The 27,334-nt window shown below is 48.1% G+C and overlaps 1 protein-coding gene across 4 annotated transcripts; it reads right to left on the bottom strand.

Moving 5' to 3' along the window:
- Positions 1-614: 614 nt before the first annotated feature.
- Positions 615-27,334, bottom strand: LOC137435648 (protein FAM98A). Of its 4 annotated transcripts, none has more exons than XM_078785703.1 (9): positions 27,050-27,163; positions 15,558-15,931; positions 14,393-14,541; positions 13,055-13,189; positions 10,913-11,088; positions 10,693-10,773; positions 3,559-3,675; positions 2,129-2,296; positions 615-1,965 (listed from the first exon to the last, which is right to left on the bottom strand). In XM_078785703.1, the coding sequence occupies exons 2-9, from the start codon at positions 15,599-15,601 to the stop codon at positions 1,813-1,815; spliced, it is 1,023 nt and encodes a 340-aa protein (XP_078641829.1). In that variant the 5' UTR covers positions 15,602-15,931; positions 27,050-27,163; the 3' UTR covers positions 615-1,812. The 4 variants fall into 4 exon arrangements, with proteins under 4 accessions (XP_078641829.1, XP_078641838.1, XP_067985693.1 ...); XM_078785712.1 differs by having other exon boundaries at positions 15,796-15,931; positions 27,050-27,138; XM_068129592.2 differs by lacking the exon at positions 15,558-15,931 and having other exon boundaries at positions 27,050-27,334.

Raw genomic sequence — 27,334 nt, 5'->3', positions numbered from 1 at the left:
ATGAGAACATAAAGAACACTAATTAATAAATTTACTCTTTATGAAGATGTTTTTGTCATTCAAACTTATTACATTAACCGAGTCATAAAACACCTTACACCACACAGTGTTCAAGTAAATAATTCGATTGAAATATAAAATAATGATTTTGAAGATCGTATTAAAAAAATTCCTGAGGTTGATCAACACCCCGTTGATGGTGTGTCATACACCACTTGATTTAACATGTTCAAGTGACTACAACATGGAAGAGTTTTGAAAATGTGAAAAAGCGATTTATGTTCTCGTGTTCAATTATATGATTCAATTGAAATGAAAAAAAGATTTTAAAGATCGTAGAAAAAAATTCCAGCAGTTTGCCACAGTTGATACCTCCTTATTTAGCATATTACATTAGTTATTTGTGCCTGTTGTTTGTGTCCTTCTTGACATCCTGAAAAACAACAATTTTCCTGTTTGGAATGATTTTAAATGTTGTTTCACTACCAGGCAGGCAGAAGGAGTAGAAAAATCATCTCGCTCCTCTGCGTATGTGCGACCGAGATGAATCCATAAGTAAGCGTATGCTGATGTTTGTGGACGGACGGGTGGATGGACAGAAGTGAACCAATTGATTAACCCCACTTTTTGCCTCGCATGCGCAGGGCATTTATTAAAAACAATTGATATTACGAATGAATGTCATAACATAATTAATACATTGTGTTAATTAATTTGTTCCAGGGTCAGATCAGGTCAAGTATGGGAGCATGTGCCGGAGCAGCGAGTCGCCGCATCCACTTTCCGACGGTACTCCAGGGGCCTTCGCCTGGCCACCCCCCAGGCTAATGCCTGGCCCATCCTTATCCTCCAGGGTAAAAGCAATGATATCCACACCCCCCACGATCGATTAACAATAAGTGGTCCTTGCATACAAAAGTAATAATTTCTTAAATGTGAAATGTTTTTCAGTTGAACCATTTATTTTTGTTACCAAAGAAACTTTCAAGAAAATCAACAATAAAACAAAATAATAGCTGCCTAGACATCGTAGTTGCGTGACGAGCATCAATTTCAAACGTGGTTCACAATTGAAATATTTGAAACAATCGTAACCAAGTGGGAAATATAAATGCAACCCAATGGTTGCCAGTTTCATCACACATCAGATATACAATGGCAGGGGAGAAGATATTCTGAAATTATGAGACAGCTGAACATCACCAAAATGTCTCTTAACACTCATATGAGTTGCGTGATACGTCTCGCAGCTCAACATGTCGTCAAATCTCTCACCAAGGTTTATCAACTTAAAAGGTACCACCTAATCACTACTCTGCCACCACACAGTTTGCTTTCATGCTAAGCAGGCTAGTTAAAACAATGAATTATTAATTCCACATAAAAAATAGTTTTTCTCGTCAAATGTAGAGTGACAAATGACACATTTTTGTTTGCAATCAAAGAAAAACGAGGACAATCCACTCGGAGAGAACAACAAGGTAAAGAAAACTATCCAGGGTGTTGACAATGCAGTGCTGCCTTTACAGAAGTGGCAATAAAGCAACTCTTTTTAAAAAGCAATTTGACCACCGATGACAGAAAAAGAAAATTGGACTCGTATTAACCCACTTACACTGTACAAGCTGTCAAAGTACTCAGATTGCTGCGTTTCACTCGGAGGCATGATTTCCCCCAAGCTCATGATTTGTGGAAAACGTTGAAAGCACCTGTTCAACCCAATCGGCCTGTGCAGTAAAAATGGACCAAAGAGAACAATCCAGCTCTCACAAAAACCACCATTGGCTTCTCACTAGGACTTGCTGACCCTAATCACCTGTTCTGCCGGCGGCGCTGCCTGCGACCCCTTCCATACGAAAGATCTTGACTGTGTGTTTGGCGCTTCTGCCAAGGTGGCATTTCAGCCTGTGGGGCGTCCATCTCTCTTGGACGCCCTCCACGATCGGGCACTCTTCCAATCATCACCTGCAGATCCAGAAAATACATCAAGTTGTTTGCGGAATGAGGAGGGAATTGAAATGTGAAGCGATAGAGTCATCCAAACTGACTGGGGATGAAAGAAGGGGAAGTCAAATATGGGGCTTACACAGTGAATCATACTACGTAATATGACGGGACAAAACCCTACCTTGTGGATTCGGCTGCCAGTTCCACGCTGCACATTTAATCCACTAGCTTTCACAATACGCGAGAGGTCTTCACGAGCAGCGAGGAGGTGAGCCAGTGAGACTGTTGACCTGGCTGACAGACTGCGCCTCTGGGGCAAGTAGGCTTCAGCTATTGCATCAACATTGACCTATAAAGCACAAGGGAAAACAAGCACAATAAAACATGCAACAAAAGGGCATTTGGTCTAAGTCCATGTTGAACTCCCTATCTAGAATTTGTAAGCAATGCAGATAAAGCAGCAACACCAATGATATTGTCACATCACCCCACGATTAAGATCACACAGGGACAGATAGCTGAACCAGCTTTAACTCCGAGGCGACCTCCCGATGACGACGGTTATTTTTGGCGCGCACGGGAATGAAGGGATGTTAGATGTTTAACTGAACGGAACACACAGGTTTATTCCGAAACCACAAACAAATAATATGAGACAAATAAAATGCAACACAAATTATTTAATAACAAAACAAAACAAGGACGAAAATGTCGAAATAAAGACTGAGGTAAAACTAAATTCTATTTTGAGACGCATCCACTCACTGAGTCAACCACACACACAGGGTAAAGATAAAATGAAATGTTCCCTCTCCAGCACTTGGCTATCTCCAAAGGGTCTTTTTGGTGAGGTCTGCAGTGCAAGGTGGCTCAGAGCAGCTCGCGTGGGAAACTCAGCCAAGATCGCCACGTCGAACGCCGCCTGTCGAAGGCACTGTGGGCGCCCAGGGATGAGGCAAGTCGTGAAGACAGCCCTCTTGTTTTCTCCACTTCTTTGTCCTTGGAACGAACAGCGTAGCCTTCAGCTCCCTGGCATAGGACCACCACCAAAACCTCCTCACGCCATCACGAAAACCCGCTCTCTCCCTCAGCGTACAAAATGGCCAGCATCTTCTTCGAGCAAGAAGCAAGTGCGCTCTTCTTCCTCGCTCCGCGAGAGCCAATCACGTCCCTCGGGGCGTGGCCTGCTGGCCTTCCCAACCATCCACCGATTATCTGCCCTTTCTGGGCTGGGCCCCCACCTTATTATGTGTCCATTGGGGTGGGGCTTAGTTTGACCAGCTGGTTCTTGGCTTTTGTCAGCGGTAATTGTAATTTAAAGGATTGTGCACAAAAACCGTAAGAGAAAAGTTAGAGGAAAGGCACGCACTGGGGAACATTATCCTTAAACCCTACAGATAATTAGCATGGCACCATCCCTCACATGATGCACAATTAAACAACCTCAAGCTACCAGCAGTCCCGACTTAATACATCGAAATGCTCCTACACGTCACATGGTCCATGCTATTTCCGATGCAGTTCTACCACTCCTAAGGGTATTCCTTTATCCCCCCCCCCACCATAAACGTAACAATATGTATAAGATTCACGTGGTGCCATTTGGCTTACCTTTGCAAGTCCTGACCAACCAAACGACTGCATGGTGACATCTAGCCTTTTCAGTAGCATGCTCTTCCTCAGTTCATACTCTGACAGAAGATTCTCATTCAAGGCCTCCAGCTTCCGCTGCCACCACACAGTGTGAGAAAATGTGATTCAACGATTCTAAACTCAAATGTGAAATTTCCAAAACCACCGGACTTGCAACTCACAAAGCCAAACCTCGGTTGCAAGTACAAATGGAAAATTGTAACACCACCAAACCCAAGTGGCGTCGCTCGTCGTCCTTTATGGCAAATCACAAATGACATTTAACAAAGCTATCCTCAAAGCTTTAAACTTCTTCAACGCAAAATTTCACACACTCATGATGTTCAAATTTCTTTTGTTTATTCATCATGATAAACAAAGGAAGAGTTTTGGTGTCGGCCATCCTGTCTTGATCAAGTTCTCTCAGGCAGTGATAGAAAGTGTCCTGACACTGTCTTTCACTATAGTATGGCAGTTTTGACGTGGGACGACGGATCCCGACTCAACAAGATATTAAAGACCACTTGCACAATTATTGGGTGGGATCTGCCTTCCATTGACAGCCTGTACCCCAGTCGAGTTGTGAAAAGAGTGAAAGCTATCGTCTGAGATGAGTTCCACCCAGCGCACGACACTTTTGAACTTCTCCACTTGAGAAAACATTATTGTTCCATCAAGGCCAACTCGAATCGCTTACACGACAACTTTTACCAACTACAATCCACACCCTCCATTAATCTGTGTCTAAAGTTTTTGTGAGCATCTAAAGCAGTGGTTCCCAAACTTTTTTGTCCACGACCCAAAATCTGAAATCGCATTTGCCTCGCGACCCAAATGGTACCGATACTTACGATAAATATTGGTGGAGAAAACGCTTTTGATGTGAACCCCCCCCCCCCTCAAAAACTGGGATTTTAAGGGGGGGGCAGGGGGGTTCTCAAGTTCAGGTCATGACCCCGGGTTTGAAAACCCCAGATCCTAAGAATTAATATGGATATTTTAAACCACGTCACTTATTTCATCACCAAAATGTTGTTTTATGGCTCGAGTTCTAATTCAATGTAATTTTGTAAAACTACTTCTCATTGCAAGCGCATCACACATACGTGTCAATAAACTCATTATTATTATTATCATCATCATCATCATGTCCCATGCCCTATGCAGAGTGATGGTGCTGCCAAAGCAGTAACCAGGCCACAATCCTGGTTGAGTCACCACTCTGACTCAGGAGGTCAGTGCAGGAATTTTTAATTTGTTCAGGGTGCCAACGATTGCTCGCCTACTCTTCGCAAAGGACACTGGGATCGTAAACGTCCACCAATGAATCTTGGCAGATGGGACACCCAGTTTAACATGCATCCGAGGGACGGCACACACATTGATGAATCTCCCTGCCTGTGAAACACCAGGATGACAGTTTATAGCTGGGTCGAGATTCAAACCCATGCTAAACAGCTTAGACAAGCATCACAATCTCCTCAAAGTAACGTAATCTAGAGATTTGTTAGAGTTAGATAACCCGAACCCTAACAAATACATTCCGTTTGTGAAAAGATGCCAAAGGATCTATCATGTCCCCAAATTAATCGTGAGATGCCATGTCTTAGTTTTAGTGTGAGGTTGGTGGCTTGTTGAGCGTGCAAAGATCTTCGCGACCAGGTTGGACAGGCCTTTCATTCGACTAAAGCTGGTGAGGCCAATAATTTTGAATGTGTTCCAGGGTGCCGGCAAAAGACACAATGGGATCTTTAACAACTACCACCTAATGCAAGCTGGCGGGTGCCCAGCTCATCCCATCCGACAGAAGGTGCAATTATTGATGGACGTCCTGCCCACGAAGCACCAGTTCGATGGTTTTTAGTTGGGCCAGAAAATGAACAGAAGTGTGCTACTGGCATCTTGCCAGACTCACCATCTAATAACACTTCCATGGCAGTGTCTGCCCGCCACCAGCAAATAGCTGTCGGTCTCGCATTTTCTGAAACAAATTTCTGCACCTGCGGCAGCCAAGTGCCACATTCGGTTGCCATACGCGTGTCATCCGTATGCCGCTGTGTTATCTGTTTTTAGCTCGAGGCTCATGGGGGACCTTGCACATGTATAATTGGGGATGCGAGAAAGCATAAATGATTATAGGTATAAAGACATAGGGAGACAATGGAGAAATCATCACAGTTCATGAGATTTGAATCTGGAATTACAGGGAATTTATTTTGTAAATATAGGCTTTGTAAACAAAAAACAAAACATTTTTGAGGAAGCATTCTATCACAAAAACCGAAGCAACATGCAGTCTCACACAGCAAACTACACAACTGCTTTTGACAAAGACGTGGCACAAACAACTTTGTTTATTAATTTTTCTTTGTATAGAAAATCTCGACTCGATGTGACAGAGAGCAAGCAAGCAAATGGACAAATAGACAAAAGAGGAGAGAGAGAGGTAATATAAACATGCAAGAAATTTGGGGGAGCTATGGTTAATGTGGGTAGAAAACATTGCTGGTAGGGATGGAGGATAACAAACCTGCAGACCTGGATGGTTATGGTCATGGGATAGAGGAGCCTTAGGAAGGCGGTTCCAACAAAGCGGAGAAGAGAGGAACAAAGGAGTCGAGGTGTGCAGCAAAGTTGTATTTTTGGCAGATTAACCAGGAGGGAGTTACTGGAAGAAGGCATGCATCATGGGGGAGCTGCAAGAGGATAGGAGTGTTGAGACTCGAACAGCAAGACTGAAGTACAAGCGGTAAAATACAGAGAAGCCACAAAAACGCCTGTGCCACGACAGCAATTGATCTTGGGCTTCAGTGTCATTGTGGGAGATGCCAAGAATGTTGAATGTTTTATATTGAACACAGTGCAGGCAGGAAAGATGTGATGTGGTGACAGTAGCTTTAGTTTGACCATTTGGTTTAAAATTGTTTGGTGACGTTTTAAACATTGTGTGACTGCTTGATACAGCTCACAGACCTCATGAATAGTACAGGTAAAGACAAAAAAAAATTGTCGAAATGTTCTTCGTATTATAGTCTCTTACACAGAAATGTGGTTTGTCCTTCAACTGAAACTCATTTTTACACTTTTAGGGAGAACATCAGTTTTTCCGATGGAACTATCTGAAACTGTAGGCATAAGCATAGCAGGGAGGGGGTGGGAGAGGGAGGTGGGAGACGACGTTCCGGGCACCCTGGGTGCAGCTTGAGTACTGACATAGAATAAGCCAGGGTCATCAAAGGTAATTACCCTGCGCTCCGAAGCGAAAGGCAGGGTTAAGCATTCGGGTCCGTCCATACGTCGTACGTGCATGCATGTCTGCATTTAAAAAATTCATGTTCTCAGCAACCGTTGGTCCGATTGACATGAAATTTTCACCATAGGAGGGCCTCCTCCTGTATAATATTTTAGTGAATATTATGACTTCACAGGTCACGTGGTATGGGCGCCATCTTGGAAAAACCAAAAAACTTTGGACCTCCATATCTCAAAAAACCGCTGCACAGAAATAATTGAGACAGGTCTCATTGCAAAGAACCCTCCATGCCGAATAACATATGTGAATGATGACGTCATAGTTGCCGCCGTTATGACGTCATAATTCGACAAGTAAAAAACTTTATCCGATCAGGATGAAATTTCTTAAGCATCTTCTAAATAAATTGATGCAGAAATGAAGTTATAATGACGTCGTAGGTCACGTGGTTTGGCCGCCATATTGTTTTGAGTGAAAAGCCTGAAAAACCACTAAAATCCAATTTTCTCCAAAACGACTGAACAGATCGAGCCAAACTTTGCAGGCAAAATCGCAGAACCATGACGAACAAAAAAGTCAGCGAACATGACGTCATGCGTCACATGGTTTCGGAGTTATGACGTTTTTAGGCATAAACTTTTAAAACATAGCTCCTTCCTCATTTTTGATCTTATCGAGGGGAAACTTCACAGATGTGTTCAGCATATCAGTCCACTAAAATCACCTTTTGGAATTTGCGACAGGTGACGTGGTTTGGCAGATATGAATAATTAAACGAAAATATTAAAATATTTATAACCCTTGAACCGCTTCATTGATCGACGTGAAACTTCATATTATAGTAGAGGTAATGAAGTGTAACAAGTGTGCCAAATTTCAAGATGATTGGATGTACGGTCTGGAAGCTAGAAGTTGTTATTGCGTGAAGAAGAAGAGTCTTCTGGAGTGGGCATGGAATTAATTAATCACACTGCACATGACGAGCAGGCAAAGTACGGAGCGACCTCACGGGGTCATTTTGACCTCAAAAAAAATTCTGATTTTAGATTTGTCAATCGCCGAGGTATATTAACACACGACCAAAACAGATTTGGCGAAATTCCGACGAATTTTGACAAAATATAGCATTTGTGTCTGCATTTCAGTAAAGTAAAGTGTGTGCCGTGTCAGCATTTTAAAAATTGAAACGTGGCTCATTGTAAATAACTCCACATGGGGAATAAGTCTTGTTAACCATGACGTCATTGGTGCCATAATTATGACGTCATAATTCGACAGGGACAACGCTTAGTCTGATCAGTTTGAAATTTATTGAGCATGATCTATGCAACAATTATTTAGAGAATATAAATTTATGATGTCATTGCTCACGTGGTCTGGCAGCCATATTGGATCAAAAAAAAAACGTTCAAAAATAGAAGAGTTGGCTCACACCAAGTTGACTGCGCAGGGTAAGTATTGTATGAATACCATCTAGTCTCAATAATTAAATCAGTGAGTAAAATTAGCACAGGCCTGAATCGATGATAAAAAAAAAAAAAGAATGGTTACAATGCTATCCTGGGGAAGAAAATGATGATCTGGGAATACTTTCACTTTGGGGAAAAGTTTTTGTCCAAAGCTTGACTTGCAGTTACAAAACTTCACGAGTAGTGTGAGGTCTGGGTCCTATTGTCCCAGGCCTTGGAGGAAACGTTTTTTTCTGGGTCAAAACATTTGGCTTGTTCAGTGGACCAAATTAAAAAGTCCGTCTTTTTTCTTTAGTGAGTTGTGTGAATGATGATGGATTTCTTATACTATCTTGTGTGCAGCCTGTGGCTGCTGGTTGCATAATTGCTGGGAGCACAGCTGTGCTGCTGATGCAGTGCCCCGTTTCCAGTAAGCTCGTACTCATTTTGCTGACTGCGAAAGGATGGGGATGGCAGGCCGAGTCAACCCACCTGGTGTTATCTAACCAGGGACTCAAGCCTTAACTGTTAAGCCAACACCAGGCTAATGATAAAGGTGACAGAGAGTGATACATAAGCTAATACTCATGACGAGTAATACTGTACAGTATTAATATTACCTTGGCCGAGAGATCACGGCGTATATCTCAGGATTGCATGGGAAGCTCTGCATGCTTAAATTCCGATTACAGAGATGCACTTCCTTAGTGGAACTCAAACAGAGGGGGCGTTTCTGAGAGGCACTGAAGAGACGTTCATGGGGCTTCATTAGCGGAACCACAGGTGCAATTCCGACCGCGGATGCCCCCAACCATCGTCATTCCAAAGCGAAGCTCATCCATGACCAGTTAATCCGGTTAACGTGTGATCGTCAAACCAGTTAATTTAATAATGTAAAAAATGTTATTTCAATTTGGGGGAATGTGTGACACCTGTCGTTTAACTCACGGTCAATGACTTCAGGCTGCAAAAAACAGAATTGTCCATCGAAAGACAGGATGATGGATCTCTGGCTCACAGAATGGTTGTATACATATATACTGTATAAACCACCTTTAGAGGCCATTTTTCCCCGCGAAGCGGGGGTTGGCCTTTTTCGGGAACCGTGGTTGTTGTTGTTTTGGTTTTTTTGGTCCCCTTTTTGAAGCAATGTTTTACGGCCGGATGCCCTTCCTGACGCCAACCCTTTTTGCCGCCTTTAACGACAAACAGGGAATTACCAGTGAACTGGTACTCAACTGGTTGTATACAGTGCTGATTTCGAAAAATAATGATTTGGAACAATGCTGCAAATGTCGTTTTGTCAAACGACATTATCAACCACAAAGTGAACGAAACCTCAAAGCTGCTTCTGAATTGGCCTCCAAATGTCCTCACCTGCACTCATTCTTCCCCACATCCATTATTTCGCAAAATCTTCCTCTATTGTCCCTCAACCCTGCTGTTGGTATGCCCCCAACGCCCACACCCCCTTTCCACTGTTCCTTTTTTATCCTGATCTATTCTGTGTTATAGCTCCTCCACGAGCCCCGACAATGTACACAAAAAAGAAAAACAATCTTAAAAACTAGAACTGCACTCGGTAGCGCGCATTTCTCCGCCAGGCTGAACAGTTTATGTTTTGTATCCCACTGATAGGCTGGATCTGGATTCGGACCTGAACCAAAATCTAATAGGCTTGTTCTTCTCACTCGTCCACCAAGTTTAGTCATAACTTGTCCACAATGTTTCAAACTATGTTATATATAGATTTTCGCCAGATCTCTCAATTGTGAAGAATCACTTACAAAATTAAATAATTCTCACATCCGAATCCATATTCAGATCTTCACCAAAATTAAGTCTATTAGCGCTCGTCACACACCCACCCAACCTGTCTACCAAGTTTCGTCCAAATCCGTCCATAACCTTTTGAGATATCCTGCTATATATCGTTTTTGGCCATATCTCCCAATGGTGAAGAATCACTTAAAAATTCTACAAGCTGGATCTTCACCAAAATCAAGTCCATTAGCGCTCGTCACACACCCACCCAACCTGTCCACCATGTTTCGTCCAAATCCGTCCATAACTTTTTGAGATATCTTGCTATATATCGTTTTTGGCCCTATCTGGCCCTATCTCCCAATGGTGAAGAATCACTTGAAAATTCTACGAGCTGGATCTTCACCAAAATCTAATAATTCCGTCATTGTGACATGCACTACCTCTCCGCAAAATTTCGTCCAAATCCATTCACAACCTTTTGAGATATCTTGTTCACAGACAAACAAAAACAGACGGGTGAAAACATAACCCCCATCTACCTTCGGTGGCGGAGGTAACAAGTAAAAGCGAAAAGAAAGCACAAAAGCATTCACATATGCTCCGACATACCATTATGCATATATAGAAAATCTGGAGATAACTCACCCACTGTTCATTGTTCATCGTCTCCTTCAAGAGGGGTTTCCCCAAACAATCTGTAGAAACCTGCGAGAGGCTGTCCTCGATCTATGGGATTCGTAAATGGGAAGGGAAGTGGTTGAAGAGAAGAAGGATAAAAGTGGCAGACACATTCATAATGGTAGAATATTTTTAATCGAGTAGTTTTTCATGGACATTACCGACGAGGCAAAAGAAAGACCAACACCTTAAGGCGAATCCTCTCAAGTGCCGTCGTAGTGCTTTTGGAGGAAACGTCATCACTCAGATCCAAGCAGGAGGCTAACTTTTCAATATCATTCGGCACAGGAGGGCTTGCCTCCGAATGGGTCGTGTTCCTGGCGGCCAGTATACGGGCGGCTTGCAGGTCCGAAGCCAAAAACACTGGCGGCAGGAAAAGGAAAGTCCAATCAGTATGAGAATTAGCTAATATATATGTAGCTTTATCATAAGAGGCCTGGTGTTGGCTGAACAGTTAAGGTGGTTGGCGTAAGATCCTATATCCTGAGTTTGAATCACTATTGTGCCGTTAAAAGAACACCACGTGGGATGACTCAGCCCCATAACCCTTCGGAGGTCGGAAAAACGAGTACCGGCTTACTGGGAAGAATGAGCCATTTGAGTATCCTGCGTCAATGGTGACCCATCCAGGATTGCGCCCCCTAGCCAAGAAAAACTGCCTCAGCAGCCCCTTGCGTCTGAAGAAGCAAAACGAATGTTTTTTTTCTTCTGCTTCTTGTTGTAGCTTTTTACAAGGCCACAAAAGGTTAGATTTTCAAATTTAAAGCCCATTAATATTTCGAGTACAAATATTTAGCAGGACATTACATCTCAATTCGTTTGTTGTTCCATCCAAGCTTCAATCCCGATGTAAAAAAAAAAACTGCAACAAAGCAAAATAACATTTTATGTGGTATCTAATGGAAGTCGACATCATAATGCATCATAATGTGCACCGTTATCTATGATGGTGAAAGATAAGAAACTGTAGGTACTATAAATGCAATCAACGAATGAGGTACCACTCTCAATCAGGAACGAGAGAGTGTGATGAACTGGGGAAACGACTGGCTTGTTACTTTCAACCAAAATAAGACCCACTTGTTGTCTATGTCTCGTTCAAGATCACCTTGTTTTCCAAACCTGTCTATGGATTCTTCACCTTTGCAGGAATCCCGTTGTCTGTCTTCTTGGATTGGATATCAGCTCAAACCTCAGCTGGGAAAAGTACATTTCTGGTAGAGCTAAAAGAGCCTCTCAGCACCTTAGCTGCTAATTTTGTGCTCGGCGATACCTTTCTCAAGCTGCAATGCTCCATCTATACAAGGCCACTCACTATATGTCCTGTCATGGAGTATCATTGCCATATTTGGGCCTGTCACCTATCTCTTCTTGACAGAATCTAGGAACGTGCTGTCAATCTGGTGGGACAGGAGTTGCCATCATCCCTGGAAACTCTCTCAGTCTGCCACTCTGTTGCTTCCTTGAGACTTTTCTGCAGATATGACCATGGAATGTGCTCTGAGGGTCTATCACAGGTTGGTCCAGCTGACCATACTTTCAGTCGCTCGACACGTTTGGTAGTTTCTTCCCATCCATACACTGCATCTGTCCCAAAGAGTAAGACTATGAGGTATTGTTTTAGTTTTTTTTCCCTGCACGGCATCACTCTGGAACAGTTTACCTGCATCCTGCTTCCCCCTCTATAGCAACCTACCTCAATTCAAGAGGAATGTCAATAGATTCCTCCTTTCAGTCTGATATCTATACTTTCCTTTGTGTAGCCCACATCTCGAGTGGCCTTAAAGGCTTTGTGGTGGGCAATATCTCATTCTAGATATCTGGAACAAACTCCCACACTCTCTTCAATCCCACTCCACCCTCCAGGTCTTTAAAACAGCTGTTCACCACCATCTCTTATCTTCCCCCATCCAAAACCTTGATCTTTTCTACCCCCACTAATACACCCCAAATCCACTTTTTTGAAATACCAACTTCTGTCCTGGAAGTCCTTGGTGTCCTTGTGTTTTATACTTCTCCCACCCCCCTCCCCTTCCCCCTCCCCTTCCCACGCCTCCTCCCCCCCCCCCTTCCCACGCTTCCTCCCCCCAAGCCCTCTCCCTCCCACACATCTCCCTGCTCTCAAATGTAATGTTTGTGTGCTTCCCCTTCTCTCCCCATCTTGTCTTCCGCTCCCTCTTTTTATATATTTTGTTTGTCTGGTTGATTTGTTTGTGAAATAAATGTTAGCTCTTTCACGAGCCTCGATTCAGTATACAAAAAATAATAATAATAATAATAAAAAAGGGAGGCAATCCTGAACTGCAAAATCAAATACTTGCATACGTACACAGTAGCTTGAGACAGGCATCCCGACTCGTCAGCCTTTCTGTCACGTCTCCAGAAGTGAGGGTCTTGTACGGACAGTGCATCTCAGCCAGCAGTCCACTCACCTCTAACTGGAAAGTTCCCGCCTCTTCGGCACCTGTTTATGGAAGCCACAAATCAACGGGTTTCACGAGAGCAACTAGGAAGCAACGTTGTCACTCAAAAAGAAAAGAAAATTGGTCAGAATGTTTATCGAACATTGTCACAAGTTGCACAAAGCGATGAGAAACGTCGCCGTCGACACCTCACGAGAGTCCATACTTTTATAAACACACCAAGTTGATTGACGTGATATTCAATCCGGCTGTTGGTCTTTCAAATCACATGCGTGAAAGCATGTTTTCATGTGTGGAGCATGCGTGAGAGCAATTTATATTTGTCTGAGATGGCCTAGCACGAGTCTTTTGATTCCTCTAGGGCATTGGGGGTTGCCCTTGAGGAGATGGCAATCCGATGTTGGCAGCTGTGAAGTATCTATAATCGCATTTTTATGGAAGCTAAAAATACACCGATCGCTCCTTAATTTGATGGCAGAAATGAAAAAGTATTATCTTACTGCTTTCTCTGAAGAATTACCAACATGGCATGATCCATATGTTCTTACAGCTCACGCCTGCGGCGAAACCAGCTACCCATGAAGGAACTGTAAAATAGCCCAGTTGGAAGGGTGCTCACCATCAAACAGACGGGGTCTAATTTACCCAGAACCGCCACCCTAATGCATTGGCAGCAGGGGGTGATGCACCTCTTAGTGTGTGGACTGCTGCTTTATAATGCAACCGATTACTAGATGTAATTCATTGTCAGATCAGATCATGAACCATGCTCTATATGGAGCGTCGGTGCTGCTGTAGCTGTTTCTATGGTTATGGTTAGAATCCTGGACAGGTCGCAACTCCGACACAGGAAATCAGGGCAGGAATTTGGAATTCGTCCATGGTCCCGGCGATAGCTCACGTACTCCACGCGGATAACACCATGGGATATTTTAATGTCCATCAACTAATGCCAGAATGCCCGTTTAACATCCATCCGTCCGAAGGCCAGCACACACAATGATGAATCAACCTGACTGTGAAACACGAGGATGACAGCTTATAGCTGGATCGGGATTATAACCCAGGCCAGACAGCTTATTGGTGAGTGTGTGTACATCTACTCCACCCTGCAGGCACAATACATTGTGGCAAAGTTAAACAATCAGAGGAAAACGTGCAGTATTCGACAAATGACTAATTGTGAGATATGTAAAGCAGCTTGCTTAAATGACTCTACTGGTCGAGCTCTGCTGCCAACGTACTATTTGTAGCCGTCAGGCTTTCCTCCAGCGAACTCAGCATCCGCAGCTCTGCTACCATGCGTGCACAATGACCCGTGAACTTTGGGCTCTCAACACCTCCAGTCACGAGTTTCTCCAGGGCCTCCTCATCTCCAGCTACATCTGAGTATCTGTGGAAAAAAAGAAAAACACTAGAACAATGCGACTGTCGCCAAAATGCCTCCACATAGTCCCACAACAGGTAGATGTCATCACTCTGCATATGTATGGGTCGTGGATCACGTTTGTGAAGTTTCGTGTTGATGGGATAAGGTTCGTTTTTCTATCCAAGATGGCTGCCAAACCACGTGACCTATGACATCATCATTTTCAAACTATATGCAACATTGCTGTGAGATATTTGTAAAATTTCGCATCGATAGGGTTAGCGGTTTCAGACATAATTATTTAATATTTTCCTTCAATCCAAAATGGCTGCCAAACCATGTCACCTATGATGTCATAAATTTTATATTTCAATACAAATGGGTTATAGATCATGTGCATGCAATTTCAGATTTTTAGGATAAGGAATTCGATTAAAACATTTTTGGCTGGTATACCACTTCACCTATGATGTCATCATTATCATGCTTTTGTTCCCCATTGGGAGTACTTGACAATGCGGCAAGTTTCAAATTTTTCCATTCAGCGGTTTCCGAGAAATCATTTTTAAATTATTTGCTTTTAATCCAATATGGCTGCCATACCACGTGACCTATGACCTCACAATCATCATATAAACATTCTGCATGTGTGTCACTCCTACCCTGAAAGTTTCGTCTCAATCGGACATATGGTTGCTGAGAAAAACGAGGTTTAGCCTGGACGGACGGACAGACAATCCGAAAACATAACGCCTCCGGCGACTTTGTTGGTGGAGGCATAAAAATAAAACACCGAACAGCATCACAATTTGCATTCATTGGTTTATGAAACATTCTTGAGGTTTGTGAAAACAAAGCGACAGCAAAGTGTGTCTCAAAATATGCATCAAATGGATGTGAATGAAGCAGAATGTACACAGCATCAAATATCCATCATGTTAAGCGGCATCATAAAAATATTGCATCTAAGATACTCATTTGAATACAACTTTTACAAATAACCGGCATTGGTGGTAGAGAGATGGGGGAGTGTTGCTCACGAAGGTTGGTGTCTGTGTCCGCATCGGTGAACAAAAAGAAACATTGCATTTTGAATCAACAGAACATTGATTGATGTCGGCTAACCACCGTGGGAAGCGAAGGGAAGCTAATCTTTCAGATTTGGGGAGTTAACCCTTCCTCAGAGCAAGAAGGTAACCCCCGCTTGTTACCCGGAGAATGGTTAATCACCCGGAACAACAGCTTCTCCTTCGTTCCCGTGGCGGTTACCTACCACACCTCAACATCCAGTTGATTTCATCCATAGCTCTACATGTCGCCGAGGCAGATAGCAAGAGCCTTCACTGGCAAGACGAGCGATTCATTTCCTTAGAGCTGGGGTATCCGTACCCCTTGGGGGTATGGGGACCAAAACCTGGGGGTATGGGGCTCGGAATAAATAATAATAATAAATTGTAATAAATTCAATGAAATATCAACTTTAAATATACTAGGGCATGCCCGTACTATATATAAGCTAGGACGTGCCCGTACGTGGGTGCCCGTTCCTTGCCAAAAAAAAAAAAAAAAAAAAATTTGTGTAGGGGTGTGTGTGTGTAAACATCCTAGGGCGTGCCCGTACGTGGGTGCAAAAAAACATGCGTGCAAACAACAACAACAAAAAAAAACTTTGAAACCACGTGGCAGTAACGACCACAGAACCCCCCCCCCCCCCTCTATTTACATGAATGGTTTGGTCCATTCGCAACGACCACAGAACCCCCCCCCTCTATTTACATGCAATGGTTTGGTCCATTCGCAACGCCAAAGCGAACGGCGAACGGCTAAATCGCCATAGCTCGGTAAGTACTTGTCCGATTAATTTCAAACCTTGAAAAGGCACATCCTCGGGTCCCCAGCAATATACCTGGCAAGTTGCAAGTATATCGGACCCGTGGTTGTCGAGAAACAGCGGTCACAGACAAACAAACAAACGTACAAACGTACAGACAGAGATTACTGGAATTATAGATAGATAATAAATATATATTTCAAAACAAATTATATTTGTATAATTATATTTCAAACAAATATGAATTCTACTTTCTAATAAAATTCGAATAAATTAACTGTTCGCCCCGGGCGTATGCTTGCGATTACAATGCATGATTGACATGACAATGATAACATTTACATAGCGATTAGGGCGGGTCAAAGTTCACACTGAGCCAATGTGCTGTCACGTAATGTAGGCCCGACATTACGTGAGATTGTAGGCCATTCGGACATTAGGTGAAGAACCGAATATCGGCAATTACGACCTCATTCTCAATTTCATTCCGGTGAAACCATTTGCAAAACAAGTGAGTGGTAAGCCTACTTATCTGAAGATATTCAAAGTTTTCAAAGTATATTTAAATATAAATAGGGCATTCACATTCATTATAATGCAATAACATAAATGGGGGCGGACGGATATCCGTGTCCGTGAAAAACACCCGGATATCCGTGTCCGTGAAAAACACCCGGATATCCGTGTCCGTAAACACCGTGAAAATTGATCGAGCTGCGAAAGTTGATCGATTGGGTACGTTGAAGTGGTATAGTGAGAGGAATTTCTTAATCTTCTGCACATCTTTCTGTTGTTTTCGGTGTTAGTGGCCAACACTTTATTTCACGTGGACTAATGTTTTATTAGGCCCCTACCGGTGTACACCGGAGGGGACTATAGGTTTGCACGCCGTCCCTCCGTCCCTCCATCCGTCAGTGTCAGTCCGTCACGCAAAGAACAGTTTTCCGGACTTTTTTTTTCTAAACTCTTAATGCTAATGATTTCAAACTTGGCACATGGTTTCCTCATGATAAGTTACAGATCAAGTTCGAACTTCACGACGTTTCGATCATTTTTGACAAAGTTATGGCACTTTGAACTTTGGGAATTCTGATCATTCTGCTGATCCTTAACTCAGTGCCATTTTAAGTTTTAATTTCCTTTAAAAAAGATTTTCTCTTCAATTAATCGGACCGATTGAGATCAAATTTTCACCGTAGGGGGGACTCGGTCTGTAGAATATTTTAATGGTAATTATGACGTCACAGGTCACGTGGTTCGGCCGCCATTTTTGTGAAAACAGGAAAACCCCTTTTTCTCTGCAACAGCTGAACAGATCGAGGCCAAACTTTGCAATCATAATCGCATACCCATGACGAACAAAAAAGTCAGCGAGCATGACGTCATGTGTCACATGGTTTCATAGTTATGACGTTTTTAAGCATGAACCTTTAAAACCGAGCTCCTCCCTCATTTTTTATCCAATCGAGGGGAAACTTCACAAATCTGTTCAGCATGTCAGTCTACTAAAATGTCCTTTTGGAATTTGCGATAGGGCACGTGGTTTGGCAGATATCGTTAATTAAACGAAAATATTTTTAAAATGGATATCTCTTGTTTATTCTGGAGTTCTCCTCAAGCCGCACCGCGCGCCCTCAGCCTCGTCTCGCGAACGTCAACAGCGCGACACAGCACGCGCTTTCCGGAGGGGTGGAGTCAAGCCGAGCAACAAATAGATACACACACATCGATCATTGATCATTGATCGTGAACCGGAAAATATAATAAATTACTGATATTTAGCGACTCGAAAGGTTCTTTCTCAACAAATTATTTTCTCGTGCTTCTGCTGACCTGTCTGCAAGGTATATAAATCAAAGTCCCGAGTGTGAATCACACGTGAGCCCGTCCTGAGGTAATTAGCGATTGGGAACGATTCAGAACCTGTGGGTGAATAACCCTTGGTAATTTCCCCAACAGATTTCCGGACGACAGACTGCCGGTAGGGGACATGTATTGCAGTGCAATACTCAGAATGCTTGTCTTCTGTGGCGTTTAATTAGGTTTACTCTCCATGAAATGGAGAGTAACCTATTATTACTGCTAGAGTTTTTCTTATTATTATTCTTCCACCCTATTTTGCACCTCCGAAAACTTCATAATTAAGTTTCTCAGCAACCGCTGGTCGGATTGACAGGAAATTTTCATCAAATGATCGGCTAGGCTCGTAGAATTTTTAAATGCTAATGATGACGTCATAGGTCACGTGGTATGGGCACCATCTTGTAAAACACCTTCAACTTTGCCCCTCTGTATCTCCAAAACGGCTCAATGGAAAAATTTGAGGAATGGCTCATTCTAAAGAACTCTGCAATGGGAACAAAAAACATGTGTATTGAGTATATCAAAAATGCTAACGTTAAGAGGTTAGAATTCGTCAAACACAGTTTTTCTCCCCCGAAAAAGAGATTTTTCCCCCAGATGCTTAGTTTAAAAAAACTCAGAATGCGAAAATTTTCGAAGTCATACGTCACATGGTTCGGCCGCCATCTTGTTTTCCGTGAAAAAACACAAAAAACCCTTTTTCTCCGCAACGGCTGAACGGATCGAGCCCAAACTTGGCATGCGTATTCGGATACCCATGACAAACAAAAAAGTCAGCGAGCACGACGTCATCCGACACGTGGTTTCAGAGTTATGACGTTTTCAAATCTCAAACTAGAAATGGAATCACCTCCATAATTTGTGGAGGTATCGAGTGGAAACTTTACACAAATGTTCCTCATGGGGGGATGTTTAATCGTAACTTGAGACGTTTTTTTAAGTCACATGGTTTGGCCGCAATAAATAATGGAAGTTAAATTTTAAAAAGCTTGTAACTCTTGAACCACTGCATGGATCGACTTGAATTTTTAAGGCAATGTAGCTCTCATTGGGTGGAACAAGTCTGCAAAATCTCAAGATGATTGGATGTACGGTCGCGAAGCTAAAGTCTTTATTGTTGAAAGAAGAAGAAACACACCATTTTGTCCTCCCAGGCCACATCTCCCAGTGCTTTTGCCATTTTCAGTTTTAATTTCCTTTAAAAAACATTTTCTCTGCAATAATAGGGCCGATTGAGATAAAATTTTCACCATAGGAGGGACTCGGTCTGTAGAATATTTTAATGGTAATTATGACGTCGCAGGTCACGTGGTTCGGCCGCCATCTTGTTTTTCGTGAAAACACGAAAACCCCTTTTTCTCTGCAACGGCTGAACAGATCAAGGCCAAACTTTGCAGGCAGAATCGCATACACATGATGAACAAAAATGTCAGCCAGCATGATGTCATGCGTCACATGGTTTCAGAATTATGACGTTTTTAAGCATGAACCTTTAAAACCGAGCTCCTCCATCATTTTAGATCCAATCGAGGGGAAACTTCACATGTTGTGTTTGTGTGCTTCCCCTTCTCTCCCCATCTTGTCTTCCGCTCCCTCTTTTTATATATCTTGTTTGTCTGGTTGATTTGTTTGTGAAGTAAATGTTAGCTCTTTCACGAGCCTCGATTCAGTATACAAAAATATCTGTTCAGCATGCCAGTCTACTAAAATGTCCTTTTGGAATTTGCGATAGGGCACGTGGTTTGGCAGATACTGTTAATTGAACGAAAATATTTTTTTAAAATGGATATCTCTTGAATCGCTAGTACCTCAGACCGTGTTGGTAATTATATAATTCACACAGTGCAATACGTGCAGGCCGCTCCACAGAGCGACCTTGCGGGCTTATCAACGAGGCGAGGCGTGACACACGTGTCTCAGCATATCTCAGATCAAGTTTGAAAACCAGCATCAACCATGCATAAATTTGCATATTCGATCATTTTTGACAAAATTATGGCACTTTGAACTTTGGTAGGGGACATGTATTGCAGCGCAATATTCAGAACGCTTGTTCTTTTACAGATTTGTTGCAAGATGTCGTCTGTCAAAAAACGGAATTGGAATGATGACAATGTTCACTTTGGCTTCACCTGTGTGAAAGAAGGAGATGGAACTGATAAACCTCAATGCATGCTTTGCAATTTGGTAACGAGCAATGGAAATTTGAAGCCATCAGGACTGAAAGCACCTCCAAAGCAAACACAGGGATCATGTTGACACCTCCATTGATGCTTTCAAGGTGAAAAGACTTAGTTGTGATCAGAAAGGAACTCTTTCATCGCATGGGTTTGTTCCCACTGGGAAGCCTCCCACAAAGTTTCGTGCATGATTGCCAAGGAAAAGAAGCCCCACACAATCGGAGAGCCGAGTGAAGCCCTGTGCGTTGGAGATGGAATCCGTTTGGATCCAGAACCCTTTCTCGTTTGATATTTCTACGATGAGTGACAACGATTTAGTGAAGGATGATTTGATCGAGTTCCAAGAAGATCAAAGAAAGAAAGCTGATTTCGGAAAGGCTGGGCTGGATTTTAAGCAGTTTTGGTGCGAGCAGATAGCAGCTTACCCTAGCTTGGCGAAGAGGGCAATGGAATGTGTTGGTTCCTTCACAACTACGTACCTCTGTGAAACAGGTTTCTCTGCATTATTGAACACTAGGGCGTGCCCGCACGTACGTGCTTGCCCGTACGTGCTTGCCCGTACGTGCGTGCAAAAAAACATGCGTGCAAACAACAACAACAAAAAAGAACTTTGAAACCACGTGGCAGTAACGACCACAGAACCCCCCCCCCCCCCTCTATTTACATGAAATGGTTTGGTCCATTCGCAAAGCCAAAGCGAACGGCTTGCGAGTACGGTGACCATACCTTGGGAACCACTTGTCCGATTAATTTCAAACCTTGAAAAGGCACATCCTCGGGTCCCCAGCAATATACCTGGCAAGTTTCAAGTATATCGGACCGGTAGTTGTCGAGAAACAGCGGTCGCATACAGACACACACACACACACACACACACACACACACAGAGATTGCTGGAATTATATAGAGATGAAATCAAAGTGGGGAAATCGACTTGATGTGTCCGATGATATGCGAGTGGCATTGTCACGAACTGAGCCCCGATTCCTTATTCTGATTGCACGAAAACAGCAGCAACAATCTCACTAGATTAGGTAAAACGGCTTGCATAAAACTTGCATGTTTTAGTTTAGTTTAGTTTGTTTTGTTTCTTTGTTAACAAGCAAAGAAATAAATAGGGATAAAATCCTTATGATTTTCTTTCCTGTTCTGTTCCTAATTATCCATATGAAAAACTAAGCTATTGAGATATTTTGAGGTCACACTGGAACCTAATGGGACTGGCAATCAGGCACAGATCCCCGAACTTGGCCCATTTTCTGGGTAATAAGTTACCAATTTTCATCCAAAAAAATAGGCAATTAAAGTAAAACACCCCTCAGAATGCACCACAGAGCACCTATAAATCAAAAAAATTATAGGGGGACATGCCCCCAGTCCCCCCCCTAGCTATGCGCCTTGGTCAGTCAACAGTCTAGCGAAAGGGGTATGGGGACATCGTGGGCAATCCTTTGGGGTCTTGACAGGGGAAAAAGGTTAAGAACGCCTGCCTTAGAGCCTAGTTTGGGTTACATTCCTATGTGGGTGATGAGTTAGCTGCTTGGGCAGAGGACGAGCGGCATTGGGCCTGTCAGGGGTGGGGGGGGGGGGGGGTGGGGGGGAGCGCCATTTAGCCTGTGGGGGGAGGAAGTGACATTGGGCCTGTGGGGGGGGGGGGGAGGGAGGAAGCGGCATTGGGCCTGTGGGGGGTGGGGGGAGAAGTGGCATTGGGCCTGTGGGGGGGGGGGGGGTGGGGGGAAAGCAGCATTGGGCCTGTGGGGGGTGGGGGGAAAGGCAGCATTGGGCCTTGGGGGGAGTTGGGGGGAAGCGGCATTGGGCTTGTGGGGGGGGGGGGCGGAGGAAGAGCGGCATTGGGCCTGTGGGGGGGGGGGGAAGCGGCATTGGGCCTGTGGGGGGGTGGGGGAGAAGCGGCATTGGGACTGTGGGGGGTGGGGGGGAAGCGGCATTGGGACTGTGGGGGGGGGGGTGGGGGGGAAGTGGCATTGGGCCTGTGGGGGGGGGGGGGAAGCAGCATTGTGCTTGTGGGGGGTGGGAAGAAGCAGCATTGGGGGGGTGGGGGGAAGCGGCATTGGGCCTGTGGGGGGAAGCGGCATTGGGCTGTGGGGGGAAGCGGCATTGGGCCTGTGGGGGGAAGCGGCATTGGGCCTGTGGGGGGTGGGGGGGAAGCGGCATTGGGCCTGTGGGGGGTGGGGGGGGAAGCGGCATTGGGCCTGTGGGGGGGGGGGGGAAGTGGCATTGGGCCTGTGGGGGGTAGGGGGGAAGTGGCATTGGGCCTGTGGGGAGTGGGGGGGAAGCAGCATTGGGCTTGTGGGGGGTGGGGGGGAAGCGGCATTGGGCCTGTGGGGGGGGAGCGGCATTGGGCCTGTGGGGGGTGGGGGGGAAGCGGCATTGGGCCTGTGGGGGTGGGGGGAAGCGGCATTGGGCATGTGGGGGGTGGGGGGGAAGCGGCATTGGGCTTGTGGGGGTGGGGGAAGCGGCATTGGGCCTGTGGGGGTGGGGGGAAGCAGCATTGGGCCTGTGGGGGGTGAGGGGTAAGCAGCATTGGGCCTGTGGGGGGAAAGCGGCATTGGGCCTGTGGGGGGAAGCGGCATTGGGCCTGTGGGGGGAAGCGGCATTGGGCCTGTGGGGGGGAAGCGGCATTGGGCCTGTGGGGGGAAGCGGCATTGGGCCTGTGGGGGGTGGGGGGGGAAGCGGCATTGGGCCTGTGGGGGGGGGGGGTGGGGGGGAAGCGGCATTGGGCCTGTGGGGGGGGGGTGGGGGGGAAGCGGCATTGGGCCTGTGGGGGGTAGGGGGGGAAGTGGCATTGCGCCTGTGGGGGAAGCAGCATTGGGCTTGTGGGGGGTGGGGGGGAAGCGGCATTGGGCCTGTGGGGGGTGGGGGGAAAGCGGCATTGGGCCTGTGGGGGTGGGGGGAAAGCGGCATTGGGCCTGTGGGGGTGGGGGGAAAGCGGCATTGGGCATGTGGGGGGTGGGGGGGGGAAGCGGCATTGGGCCTGTGGGGGTTGGGGGAAGCGGCATTGGGCCTGTGGGGGTGGGGGGAAGCAGCATTGGGCCTGTGGGGGGTGAGGGGTAAGCAGCATTGGGCCTGTGGGGGGGGAAGCGGCAGTGGGCCTGTGGGGGGTTGGGGGGAAGTGGCATTGGGCCTGTGCGGGGGAAGCGGCATTGGGCCTGTGGGGGGAAGCGGCATTGGGCCTGTGGGGGGAAGCGGCATTGGGCCTGTGGGGGGAAGCGGCATTGGGCCTGTGGGGGGTGGGGGGGAAGCGGCATTGGGTCTGTGGGGGGTGGGGGGGGAAGCGGCATTGGGCCTGTGGGGGGGGGGGGTGGGGGGGAAGCGGCATTGGGCCTGTGGGGGGTAGGGGGGAAGTGGCATTGGGCCTGTGGGGAGTGGGGGGGAGCAGCATTGGGCTTGTGGGGGGTGGGGGGGAAGCAGCATTGGGCTTGTGGGGGGTGGGGGGGAAGCGGCATTGGGCCTGTGGGGGGAAGCGGCATTGGGCCTGTGGGGGGAAGCGGCATTGGGCCTGTGGGGGGGAGCGGCATTGGGCCTGTGGGGGGGAGCGGCATTGGGCCTGTGGGGGGTGGGGGGAAGCGGCATTGGGCTTGTGGGGGTGGGGGGAAGCGGCATTGGGCCTGTGGGGGTGGGGGGAAGCAGCATTGGGCCTGTGGGGGGTGAGGGGTAAGCAGCATTGGGCCTGTGGGGGGGAAGCGGCATTGGGCCTGTGGGGGGTAGGGGGGAAATGGCATTGCGCCTGTGCGGGGTGGGGGGGAAGCCGCATTGGGCTTGTGGAGTGGGTGGAAGCGGCATTTGGCCTGTGGGGGGGGGGGGGGGGCGGCATTTGGCCTGTGGGGGGGGGGAAGCGGCATTTGGCCTGTGGGGGGGGGGAAGCGGCATTTGGCCTGTGGGGGGGGGGGGGGAGCGGCATTGGGCCTGTGGGGGGAGGGGAAACAGCATTGGGCCTGTGGGGGGGGGTGGGGGGGAAGTGGCATTGGGCCTGTGGGGGGCAGGGGGAAGCAGCATTGGGCTTGTGGGGGGTGGGGAAGAAGCAGCATTGGGGGGGTGGGGGGGAGCGGCATTGGGCTTGTGGGGGGGAAGCGGCATTGGGCCTGTGGGGGGAAGCGGCATTGGGCCTGTGGGGGGAAGCGGCATTGGGCCTGTGGGGGGGGGTGGGGGGAAGCGGCATTGGGCCTGTGGGGGGGGGGGGGTGGGGGGGAAGCGGCATTGGGCCTGTGGGGGGTGGGGGGGAAGCGGCATTGGGCCTGTGGGGGGTGGGGGGGAAGCGGCATTGGGCCTGTGGGGGGGGGGTGGGGGGAAGCGGCATTGGGCCTGTGGGGGGGGGGGTGGGGGGGAAGCGGCATTGGGCCTGTGGTGGGGGGGGTGGGGGGGAAGCGGCATTGGGCCTGTGGGGGGTAGGGGGGAAGTGGCATTGGGCCTGTGGGGAGTGGGGGGGGGGGGAAGTGGCATTGGGCTTGTGGGGGGTGGGGGGGAAGCGGCATTGGGCCTGTGGGGGGTGGGGGGGAAAGCGGCATTGGGCCTGTGGGTGTGGGGGGAAAGCGGCATTGGGCCTGTGGGGGTGGGGGGAAGCGGCATTGGGCATGTGGGGGGTGGGGGGGAAGCGGCGTTGGGCCTGTGGGGGTGGGGGGAAGCGGCATTGGGCCTGTGGGGGTGGGGGGAAGCAGCATTGGGCCTGTGGGGGGTGAGGGGTAAGCAGCATTGGGCCTGTGGGGGGGAAGCGGCAGTGGGCCTGTGGGGGGTTGGGGGGAAGTGGCATTGGGCCTGTGCGGGGTGGGGGGGAAGCCGCATTGGGCTTGTGGGGTGGGTAGAAGCGGCATTTGGCCTGTGGGGGGGGGGGGGGAAGCGGCATTTGGCCTGTGGGGGGGGGGGGGAAGCGGCATTTGGCCTGTGGGGGGGGGGAAGCGGCATTTGGCCTGTGGGGGGGGGGGGGGGGAAGCGGCATTTGGCCTGTGGGGGGGGGGAAGCGGCATTTGGCCTGTGTGGGGGGGGGGGGGGAAGCGGCATTTGGCCTGTGGGGGGGGGGAGCGGCATTGGGCCTGTGGGGGGGGGGAGCGGCATTGGGCCTGTGGGGGGGGGGGAGCGGCATTGGGCCTGTGGGGGGGGGGGCGGCATTGGGCCTGTGGGGGGTGGGGGGGAGGTGGCATTGGGCCTGTGGGGGGAAGCGGCATTGGGCCTGTGGGGGGGAAGCGGCATTGGGCCTGTGGGGGGGAAGCGGCATTGGGCCTGTGGGGGGGAAGCGGCATTGGGCCTGTGGGGGGGAAGCGGCATTGGGCCTGTGGGGGGGAAGTGGCATTGGGCCTGTGGGGGGTAGGGGGAAGCGGCATTGGGCCTGTGCGGGGTGGGGGGGACGAAGCCGCATTGGGCTTGTGGGGGGGGGGGTGGGGTGGGGGGAAGCGGCATTGGGCCTGTAGGGGGAGGGAGGGGAGCGGCATTGGGCCTATGGAGGGGAGTTGGGAGGGAAGCGGCATTGGGCCTGTGGGGGGGTGAGGGAAACGGCATTGGGCCTGTGGGGGGGGGGGGGGAAGCGGCATTGGGCCTGTGGGGGGTGGGGCTGTGAGGGGTGATGGGGGACAGGCTCCGTGGTTTGGGGGCGCCGACCGGCATTGGCCTCGTGCGGTGTTGGTCCCTTGAGGACGAGCAGTATTGACCCGTTAAAACTAGTGTTCTCGTCTCAGCAAAGGATAAATCAAACGCCTTGGTCAGTTTGGTCAGGGGGGAGGGGGGAGGGGGGAGGGAGGGGAGCGGCATTGGGCCTATGGAGGGGAGTTGGGAGGGAAGCGGCATTGGGCCTGTGGGGGGGGGGGGGAGCGGCATTGGGCCTGTGGGGGGGGGGGAGCGGCATTGGGCCTGTGGGGGGGGGGAGCGGCATTGGGCCTGTGGGGGGGGGGAGCGGCATTGGGCCTGTGGGGGGGAGGAGCGGCATTGGGCCTGGGGGGGGGGGGAGCGGCATTGGGCCTGTGGGGGGGGGGGGGGAGCGGCATTGGGCCTGTGGGGGGGGAGCGACATTGGGCCTGTGGGGGGGGGGGGGAGCGGCATTGGGCCTGTGGGGGGGGGGGGGCGGCATTGGGCCTGTGGGGGGGGGGGAAGCGGCATTGGGCCTGTGCGGGGTAGGGGGAAGCGGCATTGGGCCTGTGGGGGGAGGGAGGGGAGCGGCATTGGGCCTATGGAGGGAGTTGGGAGGGAAGCGGCATTGGGCCTGTGGGAGGAGGGAGGGGAGCGGCATTGGGCCTATGGAGGGGAGTTGGGAGGGAAGCGGATTGGGCCTGTGGGGGGGGGGGGGTGAGGGAAGCGGCATTGGGCCTGTGGGGGGGGGGGGAGCGGGATTGGGCCTGTGGGGGGTGGGGCTGAGGGGTGATGGGGGACAGGCTCCGTGGGTTGGGGGCGCCGACCGGCATTGGCCTCGTGCGGTGTTGGTCCCTTGAGCCTTGAGGACGACCTGCATTGACCCGTTAAAACTCGTGTTCTCGTCTCAGCACAGGATAAGTCAATATCACGAAGCGGGACAGGACCGTCACTACACTGTATACATTAATACAATGCACTGACAAAGGGGATGATGCAATCTTGAATTGGAATAAATAGTACGACACCCAAAGGTAGAACATTGTATATTTCGAGCTGAAAGTATCTTTATCTTTCTTTAACTCACCCGAGAGCAGAAAACATATCCAGCACGTCTGTCTCCATTGTGCCTTATTTTGTAAAGACTGAAGTGACCATGAAAGCAACCGGCCAATGCAATGGATACCCAAATAACGCATTCCTCATTGAGACCATTAAAATACTCCCCTAAACTAAACCCGATGCGACTGTATTTATTACATTTATCTAAATTTTAAAAAGGGTTACCAGCCGTGATGGAAATAAACTCATGTAATACACCATGTACCTATGTATCGCTTATACACCGCCACATTTATTACCTCGCAGTCGC

This window comes from Myxine glutinosa, chromosome 1 (genome assembly GCF_964187855.1).
Source record: "Myxine glutinosa chromosome 1, kmMyxGlut1.1, whole genome shotgun sequence".
Lineage (NCBI taxonomy): Eukaryota > Metazoa > Chordata > Myxini > Myxiniformes > Myxinidae > Myxine > Myxine glutinosa.
This window is presented reverse-complemented; position numbering and strand designations above follow the sequence as displayed.